Source organism: Amphiprion ocellaris, chromosome 18, assembly GCF_022539595.1.
Source record: "Amphiprion ocellaris isolate individual 3 ecotype Okinawa chromosome 18, ASM2253959v1, whole genome shotgun sequence".
Taxonomy (NCBI): domain Eukaryota; kingdom Metazoa; phylum Chordata; class Actinopteri; family Pomacentridae; genus Amphiprion; species Amphiprion ocellaris.
The window spans coordinates 30,053,944-30,080,887 of NC_072783.1; the positions used below are offsets into that span (position 1 = coordinate 30,053,944).

The following is a 26,944-nucleotide window of genomic DNA, read 5'->3' on the forward strand; positions in this document are numbered from 1 at the left end:
TCTGGAGTGTTTTTCACGGCCTCCTTTACATTATTTCATCATATGGCATGTTTTTACAACATGTTGAAAAATCGCATTTTTTTTTCGACATAGTATAGTAAGGCGTTTTTTTGCGCCAAAATTCATGATGATTTTTTTTTCAAAGAAAACCTTTCTGGAGTGTTTTTCACGGCCTCCTTTACATTATTTCATCATATGGCACTGTTTTTACAACATGTTGAAAAATCGCATTTTTTTTCGACATAGTATAGTAAGGCGTTTTTTTGCGCCAAAATTCATGATGATTTTTTTTTTCAAAGAAAACCTTTCTGGAGTGTTTTTCACGGCCTCCTTTACATTATTTCATCATATGGCACTGTTTTTACAACATGTTGAAAAATCGCATTTTTTTTTCGACATAGTATAGTAAGGCGTTTTTTTTGCGCCAAAATTCATGATGATTTTTTTTTCAAAGAAAACCTTTCTGGAGTGTTTTTCACGGCCTCCTTTACATTATTTCATCATATGGCATGTTTTTACAACATGTTGAAAAATCGCAATTTTTTTTCGACATAGTATAGTAAGGCGTTTTTTTGCGCCAAAATTCATGATGATTTTTTTTTCAAAGAAAACCTTTCTGGAGTGTTTTTCACGGCCTCCTTTACATTATTTCATCATATGGCACCTTTTTACAACATGTTTGAAAAATCGCATTTTTTTTCGACATAGTATAGTAAGGCGTTTTTTTGCGCCAAAATTCATGATGATTTTTTTTTCAAAGAAAACCTTTCTGGAGTGTTTTTCACGGCCTCCTTTACATTATTTCATTCATATGGCACCTTTTTACAACATGTTGAAAAATCGCATTTTTTTTTCGACATAGTATAGTAAGGCGTTTTTTTGCGCCAAAATTCATGATGATTTTTTTTTCAAAGAAAACCTTTCTGGAGTGTTTTTCACGGCCTCCTTTACATTATTTCATCATATGGCATGTTTTTACAACATGTTGAAAAATCGCATTTTTTTTTTCGACATAGTATAGTAAGGCATTTTTTTGCGCCAAAATTCATAAAGGCTTTTTTTTTCAAAGAAAACCTTTCTGGAGTGTTTTTCACGGCCTCCTTTACATTATTTCATTATATGGCATGGTTTTACAACATGTTTGAAAAATCGCATTGTTTTTTTCAACATAGTATAGTCAGGCGTTTTTTTGCGCCAAAATTCATGATGATTTTTTTTTTTAAAAGAAAACCTTTCTGGAGTGTGTTTCACAGCCTACTTTACATTATTTCATCATATGGCATGTTTTCACATGTGTAAAAAATGACATTTTTTTTCGACATACTATACTATGTCGTCCAAAATATGACTAAAAAGTCATAGTTTAGTATGTCGTCCAAAATATCACAAAAACGTCATAGTTTAGTATGTCGTCGAAAATATGACAAAAAAGTCCTAGTTTTAGTATGTTGCCCAAAATGTCACAAAAACGTCATAGTTTAGTATGTCGTCCAAAATGTGACAAAAATGTCATAGTTTAGTATGTCGTCTAAAATATCACCAAAACGTCATAGTTTAGTATGTCATCCGAAATATGACAAAAACGTCATAGTTTAATATGTCGTCCAAAATATCACCAAAACGTCATAGTTTAGTATGTCGTCCAAAATGTGACAAAAACGTCATAGTTTAGTATGTCGTCCAAAATGTGACAAAAATGTCACAGTTTAGTATGTCGTCCAAAATGTGGACAAAAACGTCATAGTTTAGTATGTCTAGAAATTATTATCATATCATTTGTGGATGTTGCTTCATCAATACCTAGTTTAGTGCAAAGCATTTTTTTTTTACTATCTATACAGCAAAATAAAACTAAAACTGGCCTTCTGTCTAAATAATAAAATGATTCAACCCTCCAAGTCTCAAGCAGTTTGTGGGTGTTTTCTCCTCCTGACACATTTTTACTCACTCTGTGCTCATTTTTCTCTGCAATCTAAAGTACTACACCTCTACGGAAAAAGCAAAATCATGGCTGTAAGAAGAGTTAACTCGAGATTGCCTTCTGTACAATATAATAAAGTTATAATGCCAAAATTGTAAAATAAATAAATAAATACATACACACATTTATTTTACTATTTATTGTACATAATTGAAAACCCCTCAAGAAATCTGTTAAAGTGTCCACAGGTGTCACCAGTGCTGAAGGGGAAAAAGGATGGTGACTATACATACTACAGATATTTTACTACTTGCATTTTTAATCTGGTTCCATACTTGTTCATTATCTGTTCTGTATAAACAAAGCCTGTAGCTCAGCAGAACAGTCTTTGAATTTCTGTCATGTGACTGTTGGTTTGCAGGTGAGTCACCGAGGAGTACAGAATTTTAGATTTGAACAGAATCTGGCGCAAACGGTTTATGCAGAATAAAGTGACATTGATGCAATGATGCAATTTTAAGCTTGAGTTTGGTGAAGGACCATCAGAAAGTTGAACATCAGTGATTTATCCTGTTTTTACAGTTTCTGACTGACAAGAAGTATAATTTTGGTGATTTTCTAAAAGACAACAAGCCTGCCAAAACTATTCTGACATAACACCTGTTTCAAAGAAATACAAATCAAAAAGTAGCAAAGCAAAAAAAGTTGATTTTTCAGTTTACTTACTCGCAAATTACTGGGAAGGACAAACCCACAAAGGCACTCGACAGGTACTCTGTGTACATCTCATTGGCTACTCCTTCAAGGTAATACTTCTGCCATGTGTCCTCCTCGATCTATGATAAACAAACAAGCTTATAACTTTACAAAAATACAGAAAACAAAACACAGTAATGCAACTTCAGTCTACTGTTCTTCTCTGCCCACTCACCAGATGCTGCATGGAGGCCTCATCTGGGATAATCATTATTATTTATTCAGATTTAGTTTGTGGCCAACTTTACTTTTGAGTTTAATCCAGTGAGCACAGATGGACAAGTCTTAGTTGTGGCTACCTTGATGAAGGACCTCATGGAGAAAAGGTTGGCCAGCATGGTGGAGAGGCCCTGAGCCAGGCAGCTCTGGGCGATGAACCCAAGCTTCAGCTCTGCAAGGCAAATGGCGTCATCTCCCTCCTTCCAGTTCCAGCTTGGGATGTTCAATAGGTGAGCCTAAGAGAGGAAAAAACACAAGATGTTCAAAAAAGAAAGTCTTCAAACGTGCATTACATCAGTGCAAACCAATCCAAACATGTCAATGTCAATAACAGATGCTGAAATATAGCAGTTACAAACATGTAACCGATGACTCCAGAAACCTTTGCAGTTAATGAATACAGACCTTATTGTGGTACTGCAACATCTGCGTGATGATTCGGATCTTTGGATGGTAGTTCTTGATCGATATCACCCTAATGTAAAACAAAATGGAGAAAACAAAGTCTGAACATTAACAAAAGTTGGAAATATTTAGCTGTCAGTGTGTACTTTCTCCTTGTAGAATGTCATATTATACTCTTGTTCATTACCTCAAAATTACAATATTACATTGTACTGTGTATCATTAAAACAATTTATGGCAGAGCAGCTGCTATTTTAATTCATGCTCAGAGATTTAACACTGAACACCGAAGAGTTTATTGTATCTTTCCATCACAGAAAACTCATTATCCCATTCAGGTCTTGATAATTTTCCAAAAGGGACTGTGAGCACCAGGAGTTTGTTCATGCTGATAGTTAGTGAGAATCAGCTCCGACACGTTCGCTTACACTGGTGATTTAAGTCCAGGAAGAAGTGGGAACTGATATTAGACAGGGGCCTTCACTTATGGTGGTATAAACACTTGGTACCAATTTACATTTACTGTATTAGCCTATTATATGGATTTACAAATGTCTGTTGTGTAGAGGACCTGCTGCTGCAGAGTTAATACCCACTTTTTATGAACAGTTTCCATCCTGAATAATTTAGCTTTTTCAGAGATTCCACATTAGTAACACAAGATGAGTCAGGGGAGTTTGATGTACAAATATAAACAATTCCCTTCATGATTAAAATAGTTTATATCTAAACAAATTATTATGTGTAATAATTTACGGAGCATATATATTAGTATCATACTAGCACATTTTAAATTTTCTCACTCTTTTAGATTGAAAACATGTTTCATTTCGTTATGCACATATAACATAAATATGAAACCTGTTAGAGCTGAGAGATTAAATCTTCAATGCTATTCAATCATAATCATACATTTTGTTATTATTAACTGAACTTAGCTGCCACGGGAGGAATGTCTCCTAAAGTAAACAGACAGTTATCATCTGTTCTGAAAGCATTTGTACTCTCACATATTAACTATTTGACAATCCCTATAATCCATTAAAGGCCCCATATGGCCAAAATCCATTTTATTCTGTTTTTTGGTTGTTATAAACTTGGAGGTATAAACTAAAAGATGTTTATTCTAAAAGACATATACTTCTTCCATTACTCAAACCCTCAAGCGACTGTAATGCAGCCCATTAAGATTAACATGTAAACCAGCACTCATTTGAGAAACATTTACAACTAAAGTACTGAATTTGTGACCGGAAGCGTGTCTGACTAACTCATCAAACACATGAACGAAAGACAACAGCTGTACTGCAAATTTGGCATTATTTCCATGTAAAATCACTGCTCTGAGAAAAAGTTAGAAGCAACAGAAAGTCCTGGTATCACACACTCTTTTATGTATGTGTCAGTTGTATTGTGGTCAACTGTTTCACTGACACAGAGCGAGTCTTCTTCCTGAAGGGGGCGTGGACAGCAGCAGCTCAGCTGTAGTTAAAGGTACAAGCACTGAAAACAGCCCATTTAGAACTAGACTAAAACCAGGATTTATTCAGTCGTGGTAAAAAAAAACAAAAAAACAAAACTATCTTTACACTAGTTTTTGAGCACAGAAATAAAAAATGACATTCTGGGTACATGTGAGACTTGCTTAAAAGGGGAACAATATGGGACTTTAAGTTTTCCAAATCAAAACTGTCATGTTTGTCCACTCAAACAATCTGTATTTTTCTCAGAAGTTATTTGATTGAATATGACTGGTCACAAAACAGTTAATGAACAAAAAATCCAAAAACAGAAAGAAAGGTTGAGGTTACTCATGGAGAGCCTGATTTGGTTTACAGTACCTCATGATGTTGGAGGCATCCTCAGCATCAGGGTCAGCACAGTATTTGTTGGCTAAGATCAAGCAGGCATCTGCTGATTCAATCTGAAAACACATAGAAAACACAAAATTATCCAGTCAGTGTCAGTAAACTACAGTACTATAGTTGCGTTGAGAGCCACAGAGGAAGACATTATCTGTGGGTTACCTTGACTCTGGCCAGGTCGTGTGGGTTCAGGACAGACCCTTGGTAAAACTCTACCTGGGTGAAGTGGCGCTTGAATAAGGCTTCCAGCTCAAGATTAGGGGAAATACTGAGAGAAAAAAAAAACAAAACAAAACTTAAATCTGAGGAGAAACAGAACATTTGTTTTTACTTGACCAATGAAATTTGCTGATTTGTACTTACTTATGGAGAAAAACAATTTCTACATTGACATCATCCCTGTCCTTGTGTAGGAAGTCTTTTAGAAAGTTGGACACACTCTCAAGTGTTATATGACCACAGACCACGATGTGCCTGGAAAATGAGGTGAACAATAATGAAACTAAAACGCAGTGAGAATTGAAGCCAGCAACAACAAAGACAGAAACAAATTGTTGCTTCATCTTCATGATTGTCCTGGAATCAGACGGTGAATCTGAGATGGGACGGATGTGATGGAGATTTAGGTAATTGATTTGAAATCTATGTAGAACTAATAAAAACAATGTTACAGGAGGATGTTTGATATTTCTGCCATGATGAGAGAGGACTGGATGAGAGGGTCAGAGAGCACTGTGGATTTCAGTATCAGATTATAAAGGATCAGTTTCCTGAGATGGAGATTAAAAAATCAGCACATGCTCTATTTTGAGTCCCACATATCACAAACCCTTTATATAAGGAACCCAGTTTAGAAAGAATCCAATCTGGCTTTATCACATCTTTGTTTAAAAGTTATGCAGAAAGTCACTTCAGATGTTTGCTCGAGTAAACATTTCATCTGAAGCATTTCTGTGTAAGAAGAGCAGGAAGTCTTACTGTACTTAGTTGATTTGTTGTGGTTTTAAAGTGCAATATACACATGAGAATTACACTTATTTTGAATCCACATGTTCTGCTAATTTGCAAAGGAAAACAGTGAAGAGTAGTGATAGTTACCCAAGGTAGAAATAGAAAAGATAGTGGGAAAAAACAAAAACAATGATGCTAACAGTTTTGTCCAGCTCTATAAACAGCCTACAAAGACATTAAAATAAGCATGCATTAAGATTTGAACGTTTGGGAGCCAAATGGCAAAGTCATGTCAAAATGAAAACTGTTGCCTGTAATGAAATGAATCTATGCCACCTGTTAATATTACCACTGAGTCGACTGCGTATTTGTGTAATAACACAAATACAAACACACTAAGCAGCCTGGAGTCGGCTACCTATGATCACGACAAGGAAGAAAAGCTCTTACATACGGCATTAATAGGATTACTGATAAATTGTCATCAATATTTAAAAAATACAGTAAAATATAATGAATAGAAAATTTTAAACTATATAAAACAGAACAGACAAGATTAAGCATTTTAATCTAAAACTATGAAGCTGCTACTATGAGTTTTCTGCAATACTAACAAAAGAAGCACAGATTTGGTTTCAGAAAGGTTCTCAAACCAAGTCCGACTTCTTCACAACAAAGACGACTACAAGTAACAGGAGAACCAAAAGCAGCTACCAGAAGCCACATTTAGTTTCGAGCACTGAGGCATCCAGCAGAATCTCACGATCTTTAGAAACAGCTGCAGAGCTTCAGACACAAAGGGATATTTGCTTGTTCGCTTTCTTGCCAAAAGTTAGACGATAAGATCGATATCACTTTGTGATTAGCTTAGCTTAGCATAAAGACTGAAAGCAGGGGGAAACAGTTAGCCTAGCTCTGTCCCTAGTTTGAAAAAAAAAATGCTTACAAGCATATCTAAAGCTGCAGAAAATAAAACATAGTTTTACAGGGAGTTGCATGCTAAGCTAAGCTAATTCCGGGGTCTAGCTCACTTTGCTTCTTTGTCATTGATTCTTTTATGAAGGATAGTTTGGATATTAAGTTGTTCACCGAATTGTAAATGTGCAATGCAATTACGTTTATGTTGTAAATATAAGTGAAGCAATACAAGTTGTACCCTCTGAACCCAACGCAGTTTCTAGGCTTTTTGTGTTTCTTTCATATTTTTATCTACTGTGAACTCATTTTTTCACTGCAATATAAAGTCCTGCACCTCTGTGGAAACAGCACAACGACAACTAGAAGTCTGTGTGCCGTACGACACAGTTATAATGCCACGAACCATAAAAGAACAAATATATTGTTTTGACAGCGTTTGAATTAAAATTAAATGTAAACAACATGTACACTCAGAGGTGTTACCAGCACTTGAAAGAATGCTCTACATATGGGTCATTCAGGAATGGAGGACATTTTATGTTCCACCTATCAAATTTCAAATAATCCAGGTACAAAATACTAAAACATGTAGTTGTTGTGTAAATTTACTTGTCCTGAGACCAAATCTTTAAAAAAAAAAAAAAAAAAAAAAAATAGAAGAAAAGAATGTTTGAAAATACTTTTGAAAACACCAACTAAGTCTGGAGTTCCACCCTGAAATGTCACCCCCCCCCCCCCCCCCATGATCAAATTGAATCTCAAATAAAAGTTAAAATAACAACAAATAAAATGAGCAACCATTGATGTGTAAACTGAGCCAATCAAACCTTTGATAGTTTATCACCTATTATTGATAAATATGGAGCAGAAAATTGTTAAAGAGGTCTATTTTTCAAAAATTTTGAAGCCCAAATGTCTGCGATTCTGGAATTACCCCTATTCTAGATATATTACTAATTACACTTCCAGACTTCACATTAATTTGTGTCCACACTTGTCTCCTGTCTGCTCTGCTTAAACACAACCAGGATTTTAGCCTAGTTCAGCTAAAAAGTTCCTGAATTTTTGACAGCATTTTTCAGTTGCAGGTGAGTCACTAATGGCTTCACAGTTGCACTGAGGAGCGCTTTTTTTTTTTTTTTTTTTTTTTTTAACGTTTTTGAAGAAATATCAAGATTTGAAGCTTAGATTTAGTTCATTTTCCTGTCTGAACAACTTGTCACAAGTGAGTTGTGCAACAATTGCTGGAAAGGCGAAAATCAGCTGATTCTTTCTGTTTATAAAGTTTCTGGCAGGTTTTGGTGTTCAGAGGGTTTCATTTGTGATTTGAATCCTATATTATGTGTAGTACTACAAATAGCAGCAGCTCATTTTAATTTAATTTTATCAGACATACCTCCATTATTAAGTAATGAGTGTAGCATGGGATGTGAGAGGTGTGGTGGGCTCTATTAGCATATCAATGAAGCTCCAGTCCTCCTGTTTTCCAGAGGGACTTGCTGACACTGGGCCAAACAGGAACCACCTGCCGTACTGCCTTAGAACTTGAAACACAAAGTTGGCCTGAGTTTAATCACATAAGCAAAACCAGAGTGGCAGCACAGAGGTGCCTGATGTAAGCCAGAAACTGCCAGAGCTCTTCTGGAACCAGTCCACACATGAGTAGCTTCATATTTAACACACAAACATCAATCTTTTCATTTAACTTTCGGCAAGGAAGCAAAGAAGAGAATTTCCCAAAATGTGAAAGTATTCCTTTAAGAACTCTAGATTTTATTTAGTCCTGAGGGTGTAGGTCAGACTGAAGATTAAGGCCAAGAATGTTCAAAAAGCAAAGCGTGGAAAATAAGACAAGCAGAGCAGAGCAGGACTAGTTTTTCAAGCACTGAAAAACAGAAAATTTAAAAAAAAAAAAAAAAAAAAAAAAAACTAGCAAGAAGCAAGCAATGGCACACAACCAAATGTATGAGTTTGGTATTTTTTAAAGCTTGGGCGTATGATGTTGTTTTCATTTCCTGCATGGCAGTCTTTAAAAGCAATTATCAAACATGTATGACTCGAATATCAATCAATTACTCTGATTGAGTGAAAGAATATGTTATAAGTCATTATTATTTTCCAAGAAATCTCACTTTGTATCCTTGCTATCTACACTGATCACTGGATTCTTCCTGCATTCTGTTATCTCTGTGGATTATAGCCACCGTACTACTGCTGAATAGTCAGTAAAACTAAAGCTGTTTATCAATCCTTAATCTCCTTTGGTTTTATTTAATGTTCTTTAGACAGTTTGTCTGGTATGTAAATTGGGAGTCTGCATGGGCATTAGAGGAAGATGGCTGAATAAAATAAAATCATGTGAATGAGTGGAAACACCTGAACACAAATTGACACATACACTGACAACATGCAGCATAATTACAAGTAAGACACCACAAACATGTAGGATTTTCTCATAGTACAATAAATGCCTAGTAAATATCACCTGTGCACTTGTGAAAAACCCTTTTATCTTTAAAAAAAATTATTCTATCTGTACCATTCAGTTTTGTCCTATTATTGTGACTGATGCTAGCTGTCCATTAAAAGCCACTGTTGAAGGTACAGAAAAGTAGCAGAGATACACTTAATATCACAAAGTAAAGTTAAAGGGCAACTTGCAGGACATTTTTAAAATTTTATATTTAACTTTAAAGGTCAGTGCATTGGTTTTACAAGATGTGAGAGCATAAATTAAGAGAAAAAGTATACATTTTGTGCAATAAAGGAATCTGGTAGCCTTTATCAGTGCAGTAGTAGGGGAGTCTTAGCACTTTTAATTTAGGTGGGTTGTTTTTTTCTTTGTTTTTTGTGCGCGTTGCACAAACTTCACCAAATGCGATTAGCATTGACTCATCATGGCTACTTAAAATTACATTTTTTATGCAATTTATGGCATTATTACGGCATTAGCATTTTTTCTATAATAGCCATATTCAGTGTACTTACATTACATTTACAGACATATTTACTAAAAATTCATTTTATTCATAGCGGCTGTATTGTTAGTAGCCACCATTCCTGTTCTGGATTCAAATTCCTGTCCTACAATATGAGTTAATTGTGTTGCATTTCTGACAAAATAGCTTCAGGAAGGCTCAACTACTAAACAAAACTTGCTTTTACTATGTTAACAGCAGGTGTCTAAAGTATAAACCAGGACTGAAATCTTAAGTAATCTTAATAAAACTGTCTCAGTCCAGTATATTCAGGGGTGGACCAGTTTCTTATGTTGGCTAATGTTAGCAAACTTTAGATAAATATTGTCTTTATGGACATTACTGATTGTGACCACTGACTTTATTAATATTGCAGTGTCTGAACCAAAATATTTAGGTTAGGTAAATCTATATTACATGTAGTATAGTATTTAACTTTACTGGACAACCCTCAATGTCAGTTGTTTAAAATTTGTTACATAATCAACAGACAGAAGTCAAATCCCCTTCTTTTACCACAATAACATAACTGTAGGTTGTGAATACAGCAGGCGGTATTTAGTAAAGTCACTATGGCTTGATTTAAGCTTTGTCACCATTTAAGTCAATAGTGAGGAGCCTTTCTTCATCTACATATGCTAACAAAGGGAACAATTCCCATCACAGTGAGAAAATCCTACATGTGTCACGTTTAAGCATGACAATAATACATCTATATGATTACACTGAAAAGGTGTCTGTCTTATCAAGACATTTTTGTCTGTTTTTGAACTCCCAAAGTCCTGTTATCTTAAAACAAGTGAAAAAATCTGTCTGATACAAGTTGAACTGTGTACTAGAATGTCCTTAGAATTCGTTTTTATTTATAGTGCTGACAATTATTTCCACAAATTGATACTTACTGAAAACAATTCAACAGGACAAGCAAATTTTTTCACTTGTTTTATAAAAACAGGATCTTTAGGAGTCAGTAATAGACAAAAATGACTTGTTAAAACATAGATGTCTTTGCAGTGTAAAAGCAAACATTCATTGATGTCAAGCAGCGACGACAGCTTGTACACATATAAAAGCAGCTACAATAAACACATTAATCATGGCCAAGTTCTTCAGTCACAGTGTGACTTTAGTGCTAATTGAGATCGTTACATCTCAAATCACAGTTTCATGACGTCTATTTAAGCAGTAATCCGTCGCCTCTTTATGAGAGGGCCACTTGAGTCACACAAAACCACACCATTACAAGTTTGCTGTTTTTGTTCATTTGACTTACTTTCTGCCTCTGGTCGAGTTATAACTCCCTCCATATTTCTTCCGATTAAGGATGAGAGCAGCAATTTCTGGCACGTAGCGAGCAAACATGGCCTACATGCATGAAAAAGAAAAAGAAAAGGGCATGCAGAGAAGTTCTACTGCGGCGGAGGCAGTAGAGCCTCCTTGAATACTTACTTTCTCCCATTAACCGCACTATAGGAACCACCATATTTCTTGCGGTTTCCTATTAACTCTATGATTTCAGGGACGTAGCTTGCAAACATGGCCTAAGGAGAAGATAGGAGACAGAAGAAGAGACTAAAAAAAAGACAAGCAAAGAAGAGCAGGCCCTCTAATTTTGCTTTAAAGAAATTTGTAAAGTCTGACAGAGGAACTACTGCATGTGCAGGAGTAGTATTAATATTTATTTATCAGGAAAATGGAAAAAGAAAATAAGAAATGTGTACTTCAATCAAATTAACGGAGGAAAATTGGTGAATGTAACCTGAAGTTTTATCACAGTTACATTCCAAATTCCAGAAAAAGAATGAAAATGAAAAAGGAAATTAAAATGCTAATATTTACAGATACTGGAAGAATAAAGGAGAAAAATGACAGCTGATGAGCGGTATGTCGATCTGCGGTGGAAAAATAAAAATCGTAAAATCAAGAAAAAGCCTTATATGCCATGTTTTGTCCAACAAACACTCGTGTCGGGTTGATTTAAACAGCACTGCAAAATGGATGGCAATCATTTAATGAACTTTAAGACCCTACACTGCTGCAAAACTACTTAAACTTACCAATATTATCTGTTCATTATTGTAGTTTTACAGAGAAATAAGTGTTTGTCATTTTAAGATCTATGCTTTTAGAGGAAAGATAACATTTTAAATCAAGAATCACTATAGGTATGAGACTGAAAATGTAGTTTTGCACTGTTTTCTTGCTGTTTGCGTGTTCATGAAGGTTATCTTGTTTTTTATTTAGATGCTACTACAAAAGATTTGTAATGCCATTATAAAAATCTAATTACAAGGAGAAAAATAATCTGCGCTTATACACAAAAGAGGCTTTTTGGCCTCCTAACATTTAAAGTTCCTTTAAGTTCAGAAAAATCATCTTGTCATTTATTTTGTACCATGCTGTTCCTAATTTAATCTATTTGATGTTTACACTGAGCATCAGACATTATTTTTAATCTTTCTTTCAATTATAACTTAAAAATGTGCAGTTTACAAGTTGTTTTGATAGTCAAAAATATTGTAGCTTTCCAAAAAGATAGAAAACTTCATTTTGCCCATATTAACACCTTCACACACCTTCTCCTCTCATTTTTTATAATCAGCTATTGTACAAAAGCGAGTCCATCCTGAATAATACCTTATAATCTGGCTAATGTTGACCTCTAAATGATCTTTGGCTGCTTCTAAGTAACTCAGGTCCGTGTTAAATCTCTGTTATTTGTCAGATTAGGACCGAATCTGTGAATAGTTGTGCAGAAAGTGAGACATGTTGCTACATCCATGAAGCTCGGCTATAATAAATCATCTCCATCTCACAGTGTTTGTTGGAAAGAGGGAGGAGAAGCAGGAGGGTGGAGTCACCTGAAACCGTTTTACAGTTAATAACAGATAAGTTCTCAAATATGTCACATAGGAATCAACATGTAACAAAACTGAAGAAATGTCGCAATAATGTGGACAACTTATAGATGATATGCAACATACTGTGGTGAAGTGGTGAACCACACTAACAGCTCAGAGTAAACAACAGGTGAATGGCGTCCTGAGTTAAGTCCCGGCGTTTTGCTAACACCTGGCGGGTGTGATGACTGGTTGCATGGAGGATTTTAAAACAGGAGGAAGTAATAAGAGGGATTTTTACCAAACCACCAAGGATGAAGAAGACCATAAACAGGCGACCCAGGGTGGTTTTTGCATAAACGTCTCCGTAGCCAACAGTGGACATTGTAACCATGAGTAAGTAGACACATTCCCAGTAGGAAAGTGTCTGGGAATTTTGGAAATTTTCCCAAGGATCCCCTGAGTTTTCCACCTGCAAGACAAGTTGACATTTAAAGAACCACCAAACAAAAACAGACCACTGTAAGGTTTTTTAATCCTCTTGCAAGGCGCCAAAAACATACACTAGTAACAAGCAGCTATTAGAGTCATCAGCATATTTTTCCTTAAGTGAAACGGCTGCCCCTGACTTACCAAATGAATGAAGCCTGCTGCAGTTAGCCATGTGCTTATGAAGATTGAACACAGGTTCACCAGCTTAATCGAGTTGCTATTTTAAAAAGAATCAGACAATAAAAGATGAAATAATAACCAGAAGCAAAGTGTTTTGTTGTTCATTCCATCACAAAATGATCACATTTTAGAACAATTTCTGCTCGACCATCTGATTTGCCTAAAATGTTTGTAAAAGCAAGGGCATCAAAAAATATATATATGCCCATATTAAATAATAATAATTCTTAGTTATATTTGTAGAATATTCTTTGAAACTCCAGTAGTCTGTTCTTCTTGGATTTGTCTATCTTTTAAATCCAAAATTTCACATTAAAAAAAATTCTAAATGTTTTGTTTTGTATTATTGTGACATGCAGATTCAAATGGTTCCAAAAATATTACAAATTGACTTCTGCATCATTCTTTTTTTGTTATATTGTGCTCAAAGATGAGACCTTTCATGACATCAGCAATTTTTTTTCAACTTGCCCATAATTAGAGATTATTTAATCAATTTTTCCAATATTCCAGACTGGAAATCAATGACATGATGGAAAGTAACAGTAAACCTTGTGGGTTTTAATGTTAAATAGTTCCTGAGATATTGTGGTTCAAACACAGACTCAAATTTAAATGTGCTGAAAATGAGAGTTGACAGGCTATACATTTTTTTCACAGAAGACAGTTGATATATCAATCAAAGATTTCCCATATGCAGAGTTTATGATTTAAATAAAGTTTCGAGCAAATAAAAGACTGTTGAGCAGAAGACTCCTGATGGTTTGAGATGGAATAACCCTTTTGAGAAACGGTTAAACATTATAAATAGGATTTGTCTTGAACTATCGGCCCTAAAATAACAATAACATGCAACACAATATATATAATTACACTCCTGCAAAATATTTTTCCTAATTAATGTGCACACTTTGCTTATTTTTTGTGCTTTTTCATGCTATGCTATTGTGACTTTTGGCTTATTTTAAATAGTTCCAATCACTTTCCACAAAAAGTCACATTTTCATACCCTGGATTTAACCATGTGACTGATATAAATGTAAACAGATGCATTTTGTGGGCAAAAGTCTTCATGAGTAGATATTTAAATAATAATCTGTATGTCTTACTGCAGTACGATGCCTGCATGACCTCTATCCACTTCTACATGTTCTGTCTTTACCATCATCTGAGCGAGGAGATTATTCTAAAGCATTTTGTTGCGCTATAAGCTCTCTCTGACATCTGTGCTAAAAGCTTTAATTCTGAGCAAAAATGGCACAAACAGAAATCTGTTTCAGTCAAGACTCTATCGTATAGTGTAATGTCCCGAGAGTGCACAACACGCATGTTACTGACTGATGTTAATGTTGTTGCTTCAGGGAAAACAGGGCAAAATGCTCACTCTCTTCTCCTTCAAAATAAAACCATATTGCAGCTGCAAAATACCACTGTGTGTGCAAAGTTCACACATAAAGCATTACAAACACTCAGCACAAAAGTAAGAGAAAATATCGATACACTTACCTTGTCTTTAGTATATTCAAAAACTGTAAAATTTCAGAGAACTGTATCAACCTTAAGGCCCTTAAAAACCTCAAACCTGTGAGAAAACAAAGACCATAAAGAAATTAGAGATGATTTTCAACAAATTAGACAACAGCAGTCGATTGAGGTTTAACAACATCATCATACCTTTCATGCTTTCATCCATGTTTATCAGCTTCATTGGATTCATATTGATTTGTTAAAAGAAGAAGCAGATTCCGACTGATCAAGCAGCACTAAGCACTTACTGCGGTAAAAGAAAGACTTTGTAATATATGGGTGAAAAATGAGAGTCAGCTCCACATCCCAGATTTCTCTTCATCAACTAATAACACTGTTTTAATCTGAGGAGCCCCGCAGTGCACCGGCATCTACCTGATACACGCTTCATTCATGCCGGATAAAACTCTGAACGTGGGAGAGATGAAAACCTGGATTAGGGAGTAAAGGCAGGTGGACGCAAACAGCAAATTGAATGAGTAAACAGATGTGACGTCAAATCCTGAATTTGAGGGTATTTATAGGAAGAAAAAAATGGAGCTGGTGCGTGTTGCCAGCAGTTCAAGGACGACATAACACCAACAAAATCAGCAGTAATAACAGCAGCTTGATCTCCTCCACACGATCACTGCATGACTGCATCACACACTGTATAGATGCTGGATCACAGCCTTTTTTTTTACTGCATCTTTAATGGCATTTCTGTCTGAAAAAGCTCAGATTTGACAAAGAAAAATGTCATTTGTTGCTGATATTTCATCTCTTAGGTGCAATACAACTAAACAACCTGCTAAAAGGAGCCTCCCACCTGAGTTAAAAAGCCAAATGATTCATAGAACAAACTCACTCCTGCATCTATTGTGTCAGAGCTGCATAAACAATAAAAGCCACCTCAGCTAGAAGTGAGCAATCAAGTAAAATCCATCTCCACATTCATTAATCGGGCTGACAAACTTCCCTGCTGACATGGATTTGTGTTGATGCCAGATGACACAAATCAAAGACACTAGCGGCAATCATCAGCTTAAAAAAACATAAATGATGATTTATAAAGTGACATGAACTGTGGTGAGCTTTTGCCAAAACTCCTTTTTTCATCTCAAGTGCGTGTTTGCCAGATGGGAAGCGTAATACGGAGCAAATCCTGAAACTGCTCCAGCTTACACACAGAGTCCAGAGAGTTCTGGACATGCCAGGACTCAGCTTTAGAGGAGATTCCCCCTCGTTTTCATATCATGCAGGTCTTACCCCAGTAGGAGATTACATGGAAGCAAGCACCGAAGCTGTAGCAGATGCTGTCCTGGTCCTCTTTGTCCGTGACCTGTCCATGGCCCATCCTGACCCGGTAGCCCTTCTGGAAGAGCTCACCAGTGGACTTCTTGCGTCTCCTTGTATTAGAAATCTCAGATCGTGTGCCTCCATCAGGCCCCCTGTATACTAACATCTTAGTGGGAATCATGTCTAGAAATTTCAAGCAAAAGTTTCCAGCAGAAAGTCCAGAATCTGCTTCACAGCCACGACTTCACTGTTCCAGATATCATGCAGAAAATGTATCCTCCATGGAAAAAACAAGAAACTCCAGGTGGTTTAATAATATTCGTACCCAACAGGGTGTTGTCAGAAGCAGCTCTTTTGTGAAGAAGCATTTTGATGTGATTTATCTCAGAACTTCACAGTATCCTCATGGCGATCGGGCGCGTTCGGCAAGCTTAAAGCAAACCCTTTTCCCATCAGGATATTAGAGTGTAAGCTCCTTTAGGATTCATCCAGGGAAAGGAAGAGGCCACACAGCAAGTCTGTCCATCAGCTGGCCTCACAATGTAACCCACATCTCATCCCTATAACACCACAACTGCTGTTGACAAACCAAATTTCATTCTCTAATCTTGGACAAGCACAGCGTGTCTCTTCGCCTTACATTTACAACAGAACACGAGTCATGTGAACAGCCAGTAAAGCTGTGTATGGAGAAATGAGACGCTGTGGCACTCATTGTGGTTTTCTATGGATTTTCTGCAATAATCCCTAAATTAATCACAGCTGATGTAATGACTGCTATTGTTGTTGACGTTGAAAGGGACGCATCATGCTCGTTTCCAGCTCTGTGTTGTTATTATGGGAGTTCACTGGAGCAGCTTTGCATCATTTAACTTCTACTGTGTCCTGCCTTTTACGCAGCTCCTCAGGTTAAGAGTTAAACAAGGCTGTTTAAGTCTTGTCTTTTCAAGATCCCCTTGACTAAAAGCCCACTTTCTTCTGATTGGCCAACTTATGGAAGCCTACAAGGGGCATCACCCAGTACCTGTAAGCATTGCCTCATCCTCTGGCTAGTGTTCAAAGTAAACTGTAAATCTTCTAACATAATGCCTCGTTCTTGATTGGAAATGGCAACTTATCGGATCCATCTGTACATGTTCAAGTCCAAATCTGATCCAGAATATGACAGTGGACACCATGATCATCCACAGCAACAAAGACCACAGCAGGACGTCTCAGCTTCGTAAATATTCCTCTCATTACCTGATTATTGGGTGAGATAAGGTTAGATTTCGTATTCAAGTCACAATCTGTATATAAAAAGTTTTCCATTTATGCCCATGTTAACAAGTGTCCCTGCAGGAAATGCAATAAAATGCAAACTGTAATGGAAAACGTCTGCAGTCAGGAAATCCCAGAGGAAAATGTTATTCTGCTGTCTGTTAATGAATGCTGGGATACATTAAATGCTAATCAACTTGCTGCAAAAGTCAAAAAAAAAAAGTTAACATTCACTACAATCTGAAGACTGAGCTTTTGGTTCACAGGGACTTTACATACTGTATGTTTACCTCATTATATGAAACTCTGCCCCCATTTAATCTACACATCAAACACTGTAACATTATGACAGAATATGAGTAAAAGTAAAATATGTCCACTTTAAAACTAATGCAGCATGACAACCTTCACTCTAAAGACAGAAAATCCAGCAGCTAACCAAGATCTACATCTGCAAAGTTCACACAGTCATAAAAAAAGAATGAAAAAATGAAATGTGTTACTTCTGCTGTCAACAATATACCACACAGGCTTGAAATCACTAAGAGTGAGTAGCTCAACCAAACAAATAATTTTTCCTGTTTCACATATAGAAGATTACTGAAGAAAAACTACAAAGAAAAGTGGAAAAAAACAAAACAATTTTATGCAACTGAATGCTAACACCATTTCATAGGTCCCATACATTAATATTCTATAAATGAACAGAAATCCAACTGTACATTTACAGGAGGTTTAGTGGAAAAGTCAAGATAAATTTGCACAAATTATGAGGAAAATGTAAACAGGGTTCAACTTCATAAGATAATAAACAGACTAAGAATGCTGACAAAAATCTGACTTCTGTCTTCTTATCTTGTTCTTTTGGGATTATTAAAGTATATATATTTTTAAAAATCCCCCTTGCAGTTTAAATGGTCAAAACTGGAAGATCTGATAATGCGAAGTGACAAATTTAGGGCACTGCAAACCAAAAAAAATGGGACCACTGACCGAAGTTTATCTCCATACTAAAATTCCACATAAATGGAGTGTAAACTGTCCAATAATAAAACATTACGTAGCTTAAAACAGAGGTTTTGCCTAGAAAGTCAACAAGGAATGACTGAACTCAAATAACTGTATCTCCTGCACACATGAGATAGTTACACAGTAAAATTACATATTCATTTCCAGGGTAATTCCTAGAAGATTAAATAAAGATCAGAAACCAAAGCTAAAAAGTACAACCATTACGATTTCATCTTTTCCAGAAACCATCCTCACAACCTCTGACATGCACTGGAAGTTGTGAACCGCTGCTTTCGAGCATTTGCATTCGAGGACAGTTTAATACTAAAAGCCTCTTTCTGTGTTGTTACACTTCAGCTCAGGAGGAAAAAAGCTGCAACATGTGGCCGCCACCAAGACATGAATATCTTATCTGGAAGAGCAATGTTCCAGCGGCTTATTTTCCTGTCGGAGATAAATGTGATGTTTATATTTCACACTTGCAGCAGGTCAGAATTTCAACCTCTAAATCCAGACTCTGCAGTAAAAACAGTCATTGCATTCATTAGCTGCAGGTTGTTTTTTCTGCATCCAAAATGTGCTCAAACCTCCAAGCCATCGCGCATCAACCGTCCTGTTATTGTAAGAGAATATCAGCGCACACTGGGAGTGTTTTTGTGTCAAAATGTTCCGACAGCAGGGTTGGCAGATTGGCAGTTTGGCCGAGCGCCTGCTGAAATATGGACTTTTAGATCGGAAGAGGGAATCTGACAGCTGCCACTGAACCCTGCTGAGCTGCTTCATCACCTGGTCGACCGCCGTTTAACCAAACACAGTCACTAATCCCCCTCCACCAATTGTTCATACTGAGAGAGATTAACTCTTTTTTTTCTCCCACTGGAAGAGAAAAACACAGGAAATGTCAGCTCATTTTATTGAGATCAGTGTTCAGTTTGAATAATATTTTTAATCTGTAAATTTGGATACAGAGTTTCACAGCAGACAGGCGCTACTATTAAAGCCTCTGTTCTACTCAGTGAGACAGTGAGTCAGCGTGAGCAATGTCCTGAAACTGAAGCAGGAAAAATAATTCATTTTTATGATCAACGTCATTATTTACGCCTCTGCATTTCATGCAGTGACATGTCAGAGGAGGTTTTGTGAAAAAGGCCATTAAAGTAATCTGAAAACATCAAGATTCAGGAGACAAACTTTATGAATCTTATACGTTTATGCTGCTCTCTCTGAACACCTGGTGTGTGATGGAAGTGCTGCATTCTGGTTGGTGTGAAATACAGTAAGAAGTGCGAGTCATGCAGGGCTTAGCAGACACAGAACAGAGAGAACAACACCTACACAAACAGCAACAACAGGGTGGCAACGGTAACAACACAATCACTGCTGCTCACGCTGAACTCCGAGGAACGCAGCCAAAACAATTACTGCAACCACAACTATTCATTCCTTAGCTGAGCAACCAAAACTCAAGGATTATCAATTGTATTTTTTAAAGTGGATTCTCAGAAAGGCTGTCGTGGTCTTGATTATGAGTAATGACAAGAGAACGCTGTGATGTCTTTTAAACTACAGCTGATTAGTTGATCTATTGCAGCTGCCAGCAAAATACTATTATCTGCAACTATTTGATAGCCTAGTAATGATTCCTAGCAAAATAGCAAACATTTGCTTCTTAAATTGTAATATTTTCTGCTTTTCTCACCTTCATATCGACATAAATTCATTATCTTTGGGTTTTGGACTGCAGTTTGGCCAAAACAAGTCTTCTGTAATCATCACAGTGGAAGAAATTTAGATAGATATTAGATTTTATTTTATTTTTTATTTTTTTTGCATTTTTATGGATTTTTATCGAGGTAATCTGCAGGTTATTTGGATATAATGAAGGTAACTGTGGAATGCAAGCAGCACAATATTTTTAAAACTTATATCTGATGTAGTAAACTGTTAAAGTAAAAGTCCAGCATTAGACTGAGTTTTTTCTGCCCTCAACTTCTTTAAGACGAGACACTGCAGGCAAAAACAGTCAATTTTGAGATTGTTCTCTTTCATAACATGCCTTTTTTAAGACTAACAGAAAGAAAACATCCTAAATACACATTGGGTTGTTTATTTCACAACACTTTGTCTATTTGTGTCTGTAGATTTCAATGACAAAGCATTTCTTTAAAGGCTGTTTTCTCAAAATGAGTTTTCTTTCACAGTCTGAGCCACAAATCTGCACTTCATTAACACCTACATTCACCAAACTCTCCTGTTTTATTTCTGTCTGTATTTTGAAGGTTTTTATTGAGAGGTTTGTTCATTCACCATTCATAACCTGAATAATGGAACATTTTATTCATGAAAACGTGGCACAAATTGATTTTTCTCTGGCTGTTGGCAGTATTTTTAGATTTGTGGAGTAATAAAAAGAGGAGGATTTTCAAAATCTGCTCTGTAAAAAACTTTGGTTTAAATATGGTGCCAAGGTGAAAGAAAGCTGGTTTTATGCAATATTCATATTTTTATTTTGGAAATTGAATCCAAATTAGTGTATTTTCAGATATATAATGCCCTATTTGGAGATTTAAACAGAAAGTTTCAGAAAATTTGTAAGACAAAAAATCAAGTTTTAGTGAATGTAATCAACTGGAGAGGTTTCATGGTAATATCTAGTGTTTAAATATAGTACATATATATTGTCTGGATTGATTAATATAACAGTCCACTCATACATTAGTGATATAAATAAATATTATTCTGTCTTAAAACACTGACTATCCACACAGAACTAACAAAGACGTGAGTAAATGTTAGATTTTGGCAATATGCATTTACACAAACCTATATTGGTGTTTAAAAATTTGCACTAAAGCACAATAATAGCCAACATGCAAGAAAATAACTCAAAAGTTGAAAACAGGTCCCTGAAATGCATAAATTTTCAAACTGTGCGTATGAAATAGCCACAAAAAGACAGAAATTCAACCATATAACCCATCCAAGCACAGCAGAAACACTAAAACTAAATGACAATAAACATGTACTTCTTACTAATCAATAGTTATCTGCGCAATTCAGCCCACAGTGATATGGATAAAATATCAACAGCAATGTGAATGATATTTCCCATCAGCTAAAATGCAAACTATACTCTCATATGCCCACTAGATGGCAACAGCAACCAGCACTGCCTTCTACTTTTGTTGTTTTCACACCACAAGTCACAGTAGATCAGCCCAGAGGAAAATCCACAGGCACATTATGCAAGCCATCAGGCTGTCATGGTGACTGAAGTAGAAAGTGTTCGCCACTGTAAGAAGGGCTGCTGGCTGCGTGGCAGGTTTGTTCTTTGGCTGACAGGAGGAGAAAAAGTAGCTACAAAAACCTGAAATGCAGCAAAAAAAAATGATCCCTCTTAATCCTGTAATTCCTCACAGACCTCTCCAAGTGATGAGCTTCACACATTTAGCAGATTGACTTCTATTCTCGCGCTCGAGCCCCCAACAAAGCCTATTACCTTTTTTCATCCATTCGTGTACTTTTCAATCCCAGCGTGATTTCATTCGAGTGTTATTGCAGGTGTGCTGGAAGCTCTGCTGGAGAGGTGAAGGGCGAGTGAATGACAACCACAACACACGAGCAAACACACGGAATAGATAGAAAACCACACTGATGACACCTTCGTCAGCCGTACAATATTTGATACTGTTGTCAAGCAAACCAGCATGAGTTTGACGAATAAACCTCAGAAAAGCTTTTGAGTCATCATGCTAATCAGTTTTCATGCTGTGCTGTGGCAGAGTTTTTAATTTGATGCACTATTTCCACTGTGATCGTGAAAATCATTCAAATTCTTCATGCATGTCATGCAACATCTCAACATAAAGTTCATTTTATGACAAAAGTATCAAACTGATCTGGCTGACTTTGTAGGCGTGTCCCCGAACACGACTGCAAAACACCAAGAAGTTCCCTTTTTGCAGGTTTAGTGATGTGCTGAGATTATCTGGTGCGTTCAATGACACCTGTCAGACCCATTAAATCCACTGGGTGGCACCACAGGCTGCCGGTAAACACGATCCGCTGTGGGAGCCAAGTGTGTTTTCTTACCAAGCCAGCTCCTGTTCAGATACACCGACACAAACACCGGAGGAACCGTGAAGAAGTCCACCACCGAGTTCACCTCCAGCCAGAACCACAGCTTGTCATTGGCAGCAATGAACTATGAAATTTAATAACAAAAGAGATCAAATCCACAACTTTCAGATGCAAAAATAAGAGCACCTCTATGATTTTTTTTTAGACAAAAATGCAGTCGACTTCACTTACACGGAGGCCAAAGTACAGCAAGAAGAACACGTTGAAGGCCATGTCGATCTGCAGCGTGAAGTCTTTGTAGAAGTTCTGACAGGACTCGATCGGACTATTAGAGACAGAAACAAAGAGTGTTTATGTCCAAGGGAAGTGACTGACAGTCAAGTGAGAACAGAAAACTTTTATATTATAAGAGTATTTCATGAACAGTAAAACATAATAGATGCATTCTTCTTTTCCTGAAAATGCATTTTTAAGATTTCCAAAAGAAGAGGAACAGAAGAGTTTGAAAAAGTGCAATAGCTGGTATTTTCCAATGGTTTTTCTGTTGAGAAAGGGCATGCATTAATTGTCACACAAGCAATAACTTGTTGATACCTGATTAACCCTTAAATAACTGCAAAATAATCTGTCTGAGGAATGTGTTGGATTCCAAGTGCAATATATCCTTTCTGTCTTGCATTTCCCATCTTATAGACAACATTTCTTAGAAATATTCGGTCAAACATGATGGAAATGCAGAGCCAAAGCAGTAGTTTAAGGGTTAAATGCATGCAGAGTTCATTTCTTCTCTTATGAAATCAGGCAGCCATAGCAAATGCTAGCAATGCAGTGAAGTCTCACCCTCAAAAAGCTTGTATCTGGCACTAAGAATTCAAATAAAGAGAAATAATTAACCATGTAAATGTGAATGTAATAGGTTAGTATGATTGTGTATTAATATCCATGACCTAAAGGTTGTCTCAGTATATTATTCACACCTAAAAGAAAAACACAGGCTTAATGTACATTCAGAATTGAACAAGACGGTGGAGGAAAAACAGTTAAGTTCGAGCAGAGCTGTGATGTGGATTAATAAACCATTTGAATGAATAGCTGAATGAAATTAATAAGAAAAGAATTCTTTATAATAGGAACAGCGATGTTAGTCATGTTAAAATGAAAGTGAGCACTGTAGTGATGAAACAATTAGCCTAATATTAATTGATTAGTCAGAAAATTATGTTTTTATTAATATTTTACCCATTTTTGTAAATAAACTGATATTTTGGGGGGTTTTGGTCATACAAAACAAACCATTTGAATGACTTTTTACACACAAAATGACTCCCTGATCAAACAGAAAAATCATCTAGATTAAGTCACAATAAAAAACTATTATATTATTAGTTGCAGCATTAAAGCAGTGGCTTCCAATCTGTATATATTGCTCTAAAATGGTACGTTTTGACTTTGCTATAATCTTTTTCTTGGGAACCGCTCAATTCTGTGGCTGTGCAGGCCTCAAAAATTATTTACTGGAAAGGAAAAACTACTCTCGGCTCATTTTTCACAATTTTTGGACACACACAACTTGCGATGAGGTGCCAGAAAAAGATATTTTTGTCAGTTTAATGGATCACAACATGAGGAAAGTGTTGCCCTAAAGCACCAGTTGTTGTGAATCACATTTGTGCCAAGCAGGTCCATCTCCATCTAGTTTCTTTTCCACCAGCTTCTCTAATGCACAGCACATCCCTCAACAGCTGCAGTCTCTGCTGCGCCGTTTAATACCACTCGGATTAAAGCAAATTGCTTTTGTTATGTAAAAAAAATAAATAAGAAAAACAGACTCCCCGTGACAGAACGTCGTCCTCGCGGAGTTCATAAAGTGACATTTAAGTACCTGAGGGATTATTCTGAACTGATCTGATGCACGGCTGTGACTCGGCTGATCTTCTGGCTGATGATCAAGAGGATGGCGGTGGGATGCAGAAGACTAATCATCCTCGTCTAACTCACACAACTGTCACAACTCACTCGGACTGTAATGGAGGTCATGTTTTCAGAAGTCAGAAACTATAATGCTCCAGCTAGGTTACATTATAAGACCATAATGTATAAAGTTTTCCTACAAATGCACTGTAATATAGTTTGATTTGTTACAGTTTTCTGCTGTCTTTTTGTAGAAAAACAAAAACATACATGTATAAAAATCTACAAAAATGCAGTGAAAGCATTACTTAAATACACCGAAAATCCGAAGGCCTAACTTGTAGCATCCTCAAAGCAAAACAACACGTCTTCTGTTGACAGAATAAGAGAACTGGCATCTTTGTCTTTCACACAATTTACAATAAACTAAAAAAGTGATGCAGTAAACTTTGTAACTTTTGTAGATGATATGATAATACAAAGAGGACTAGCTCATGTTTTGATTAAAATGTACCTCACTGGATGTTGTTTTGCTTCATTTTCCTGCATCTGTTCTGCTTGTTAGTATGTTTTACATGTTTGTTTCTCAAAACTTCCAATGCAGATGCAGGGAATAAATCCGAACCAATCTCCTCTCTGGCACCTCTAAGAATAGTCTCAACATGCTGGATAGTTCTGCCCTTATTCACTGTAATGACACGTCAGCCCAGCAAATCCCTGTCATTGCAGGGTGACAGACCATATAACGGAGGAAGGCCTGCAGTGCTAAATAATTGAGTTCCAGTAGGCCTGGTTTGGAAGAGGAATAAGCCTGTTATGGATCACAAACCCTCCCTGGCCACAGCAGCTCTGGTCTCTCTCCTTCATTCAGTTCAGGCTCAGATCAAACAGGACAGACCAGCTCACATGGGAAAGGTCTTCATGCTTACCGACGAAGCTACACGTGATTTTTATTTTTCCAGTTTCACGACCTTGAACTAAAGCCAAAGCCGCTGAGAGTGAAAGGTCACAAAGATCACTTTAAATTGCAAAATGTCAATGCAGGTGCAAATGTAATCGGATTACTCTAAACAAGTTTATCACAAACCTGTTCACACACGTGCTGTAAATTTGAATAATTCAGCTCAAATGCACTGATGACTTGATAGCAGTGCAGAACCAAGATAAAGCCGAAGACATATGATACAGAAAGGTATTGCAGGAGTACTGAGATGATGTCGTTGTTGATGCTGACTTGGTCTAGTAGATGTACGTTGGCCAGAAGTCATTAAGCATCACAGAAGACTTTTTCATGGTGCCACTTTACTAGCTAAACCCCACAGTGCTCTCTGCCAACATTGAACTTCCCACCATCTCTGGTTTCTACAAAACACTAAGCTACAACCATGTAGTACTGACAATCTACAATACTTGAAGTGTGTATTATTCAGGAAAATGGTAGTGGGTATTAGTAGATGTTAATTAAATTGGACCAGTTGCAAAAAAACAACACTTGGCCAGGACATCCCATGCTAACATGTTAGCTGTAGCAGCTCTGTGACATGATAATGTTGTGTTTACAGCTTGTGAAACTGCTCTCAAATAGACAAGATGACTTAATTCAGATATGAATTAACCTGTGCTATTAAAGGTATGTGCAGAAAGCAACATTTCAGTGTTTAATGGTAAGTTTGTCTGATCTTTGGTGAACAAACTGTGATAGCACCATCTGTGATAACACACGAAGGCATAAATTTAAGATGTTGTTTTACTTAAAAGTGACAATGCAGTCACTGTGATGATATGAAAACACTGTGAAAGGAGTTGCTGGTAGCGATGAACCCATAAAGTCTTATCACCTGAATGTGCAGCTCCCCTCAGCTTTGCAGAGCTTTACTGCTTTGGCTCACTGTCATCACTGTCAGACAGACACAGTTAACAACCACCGCAGTGAACACGGTGGAGCATTTAACAGCCAGGGAGATAGATATTTCTCTCAAAAGCAGTAACTGAATAGACACTAAAAACAGAAACCAAGTCAAAACCTCAAAATGATTATTCAACTTTCAGGATGCTACATGCTGGATTTTTGCCAATATGTAATATCATAGAAATTGTCCAAATTATTTTGGCAGTGATGCTGATAAATGCACATATTTTTTCCAACTTAATTGCAAAGAACATCATTATTAAACCTACTTTTCTTGTGGTGGCCCACTGGCAGGTGCACTCTGCAAACAGAAATCTGTGTAATATATTTTTTTTCTGCAACATTTTCAAACAAATCTCTAATTTTTAGCCATCAAGTGTCATCTGCTCATCACTGTTTGTCAATATTTGTTTTAAGCTTTTTGGGACTGATATGATGATGAT

At 36.5% G+C, this 26,944-nt stretch overlaps 1 protein-coding gene across 3 annotated transcripts in view; it reads right to left on the bottom strand.

Moving 5' to 3' along the window:
• Positions 1-386: 386 nt before the first annotated feature.
• LOC111583352 (calcium-activated potassium channel subunit alpha-1) overlaps positions 387-26,944 on the bottom strand; it is a 72,655-nt gene continuing 46,097 nt past the window's right edge. Inside the window, exons 4-15 of one of the 3 annotated variants that reach the window (XM_055004335.1) lie at positions 22,913-23,006; positions 22,694-22,805; positions 15,032-15,107; positions 13,487-13,562; positions 13,155-13,325; positions 11,463-11,554; positions 5,530-5,640; positions 5,329-5,434; positions 5,143-5,225; positions 3,302-3,371; positions 2,977-3,132; positions 387-2,757 (exon numbers count right to left, since the gene is read on the bottom strand). In XM_055004335.1, the coding sequence (XP_054860310.1) occupies positions 2,644-2,757; positions 2,977-3,132; positions 3,302-3,371; positions 5,143-5,225; positions 5,329-5,434; positions 5,530-5,640; positions 11,463-11,554; positions 13,155-13,325; positions 13,487-13,562; positions 15,032-15,107; positions 22,694-22,805; positions 22,913-23,006 (1,261 nt within the window). In that variant the 3' untranslated portion in view covers positions 387-2,643. Of the gene's footprint in view, positions 2,758-2,976; positions 3,133-3,301; positions 3,372-5,142; positions 5,226-5,328; positions 5,435-5,529; positions 5,641-11,286; positions 11,379-11,462; positions 11,555-13,154; positions 13,326-13,486; positions 13,563-15,031; positions 15,108-22,693; positions 22,806-22,912; positions 23,007-26,944 lie in introns of all 3 variants that reach the window. The other 2 variants (XM_055004334.1, XM_055004333.1) reach the window with 2 other exon arrangements.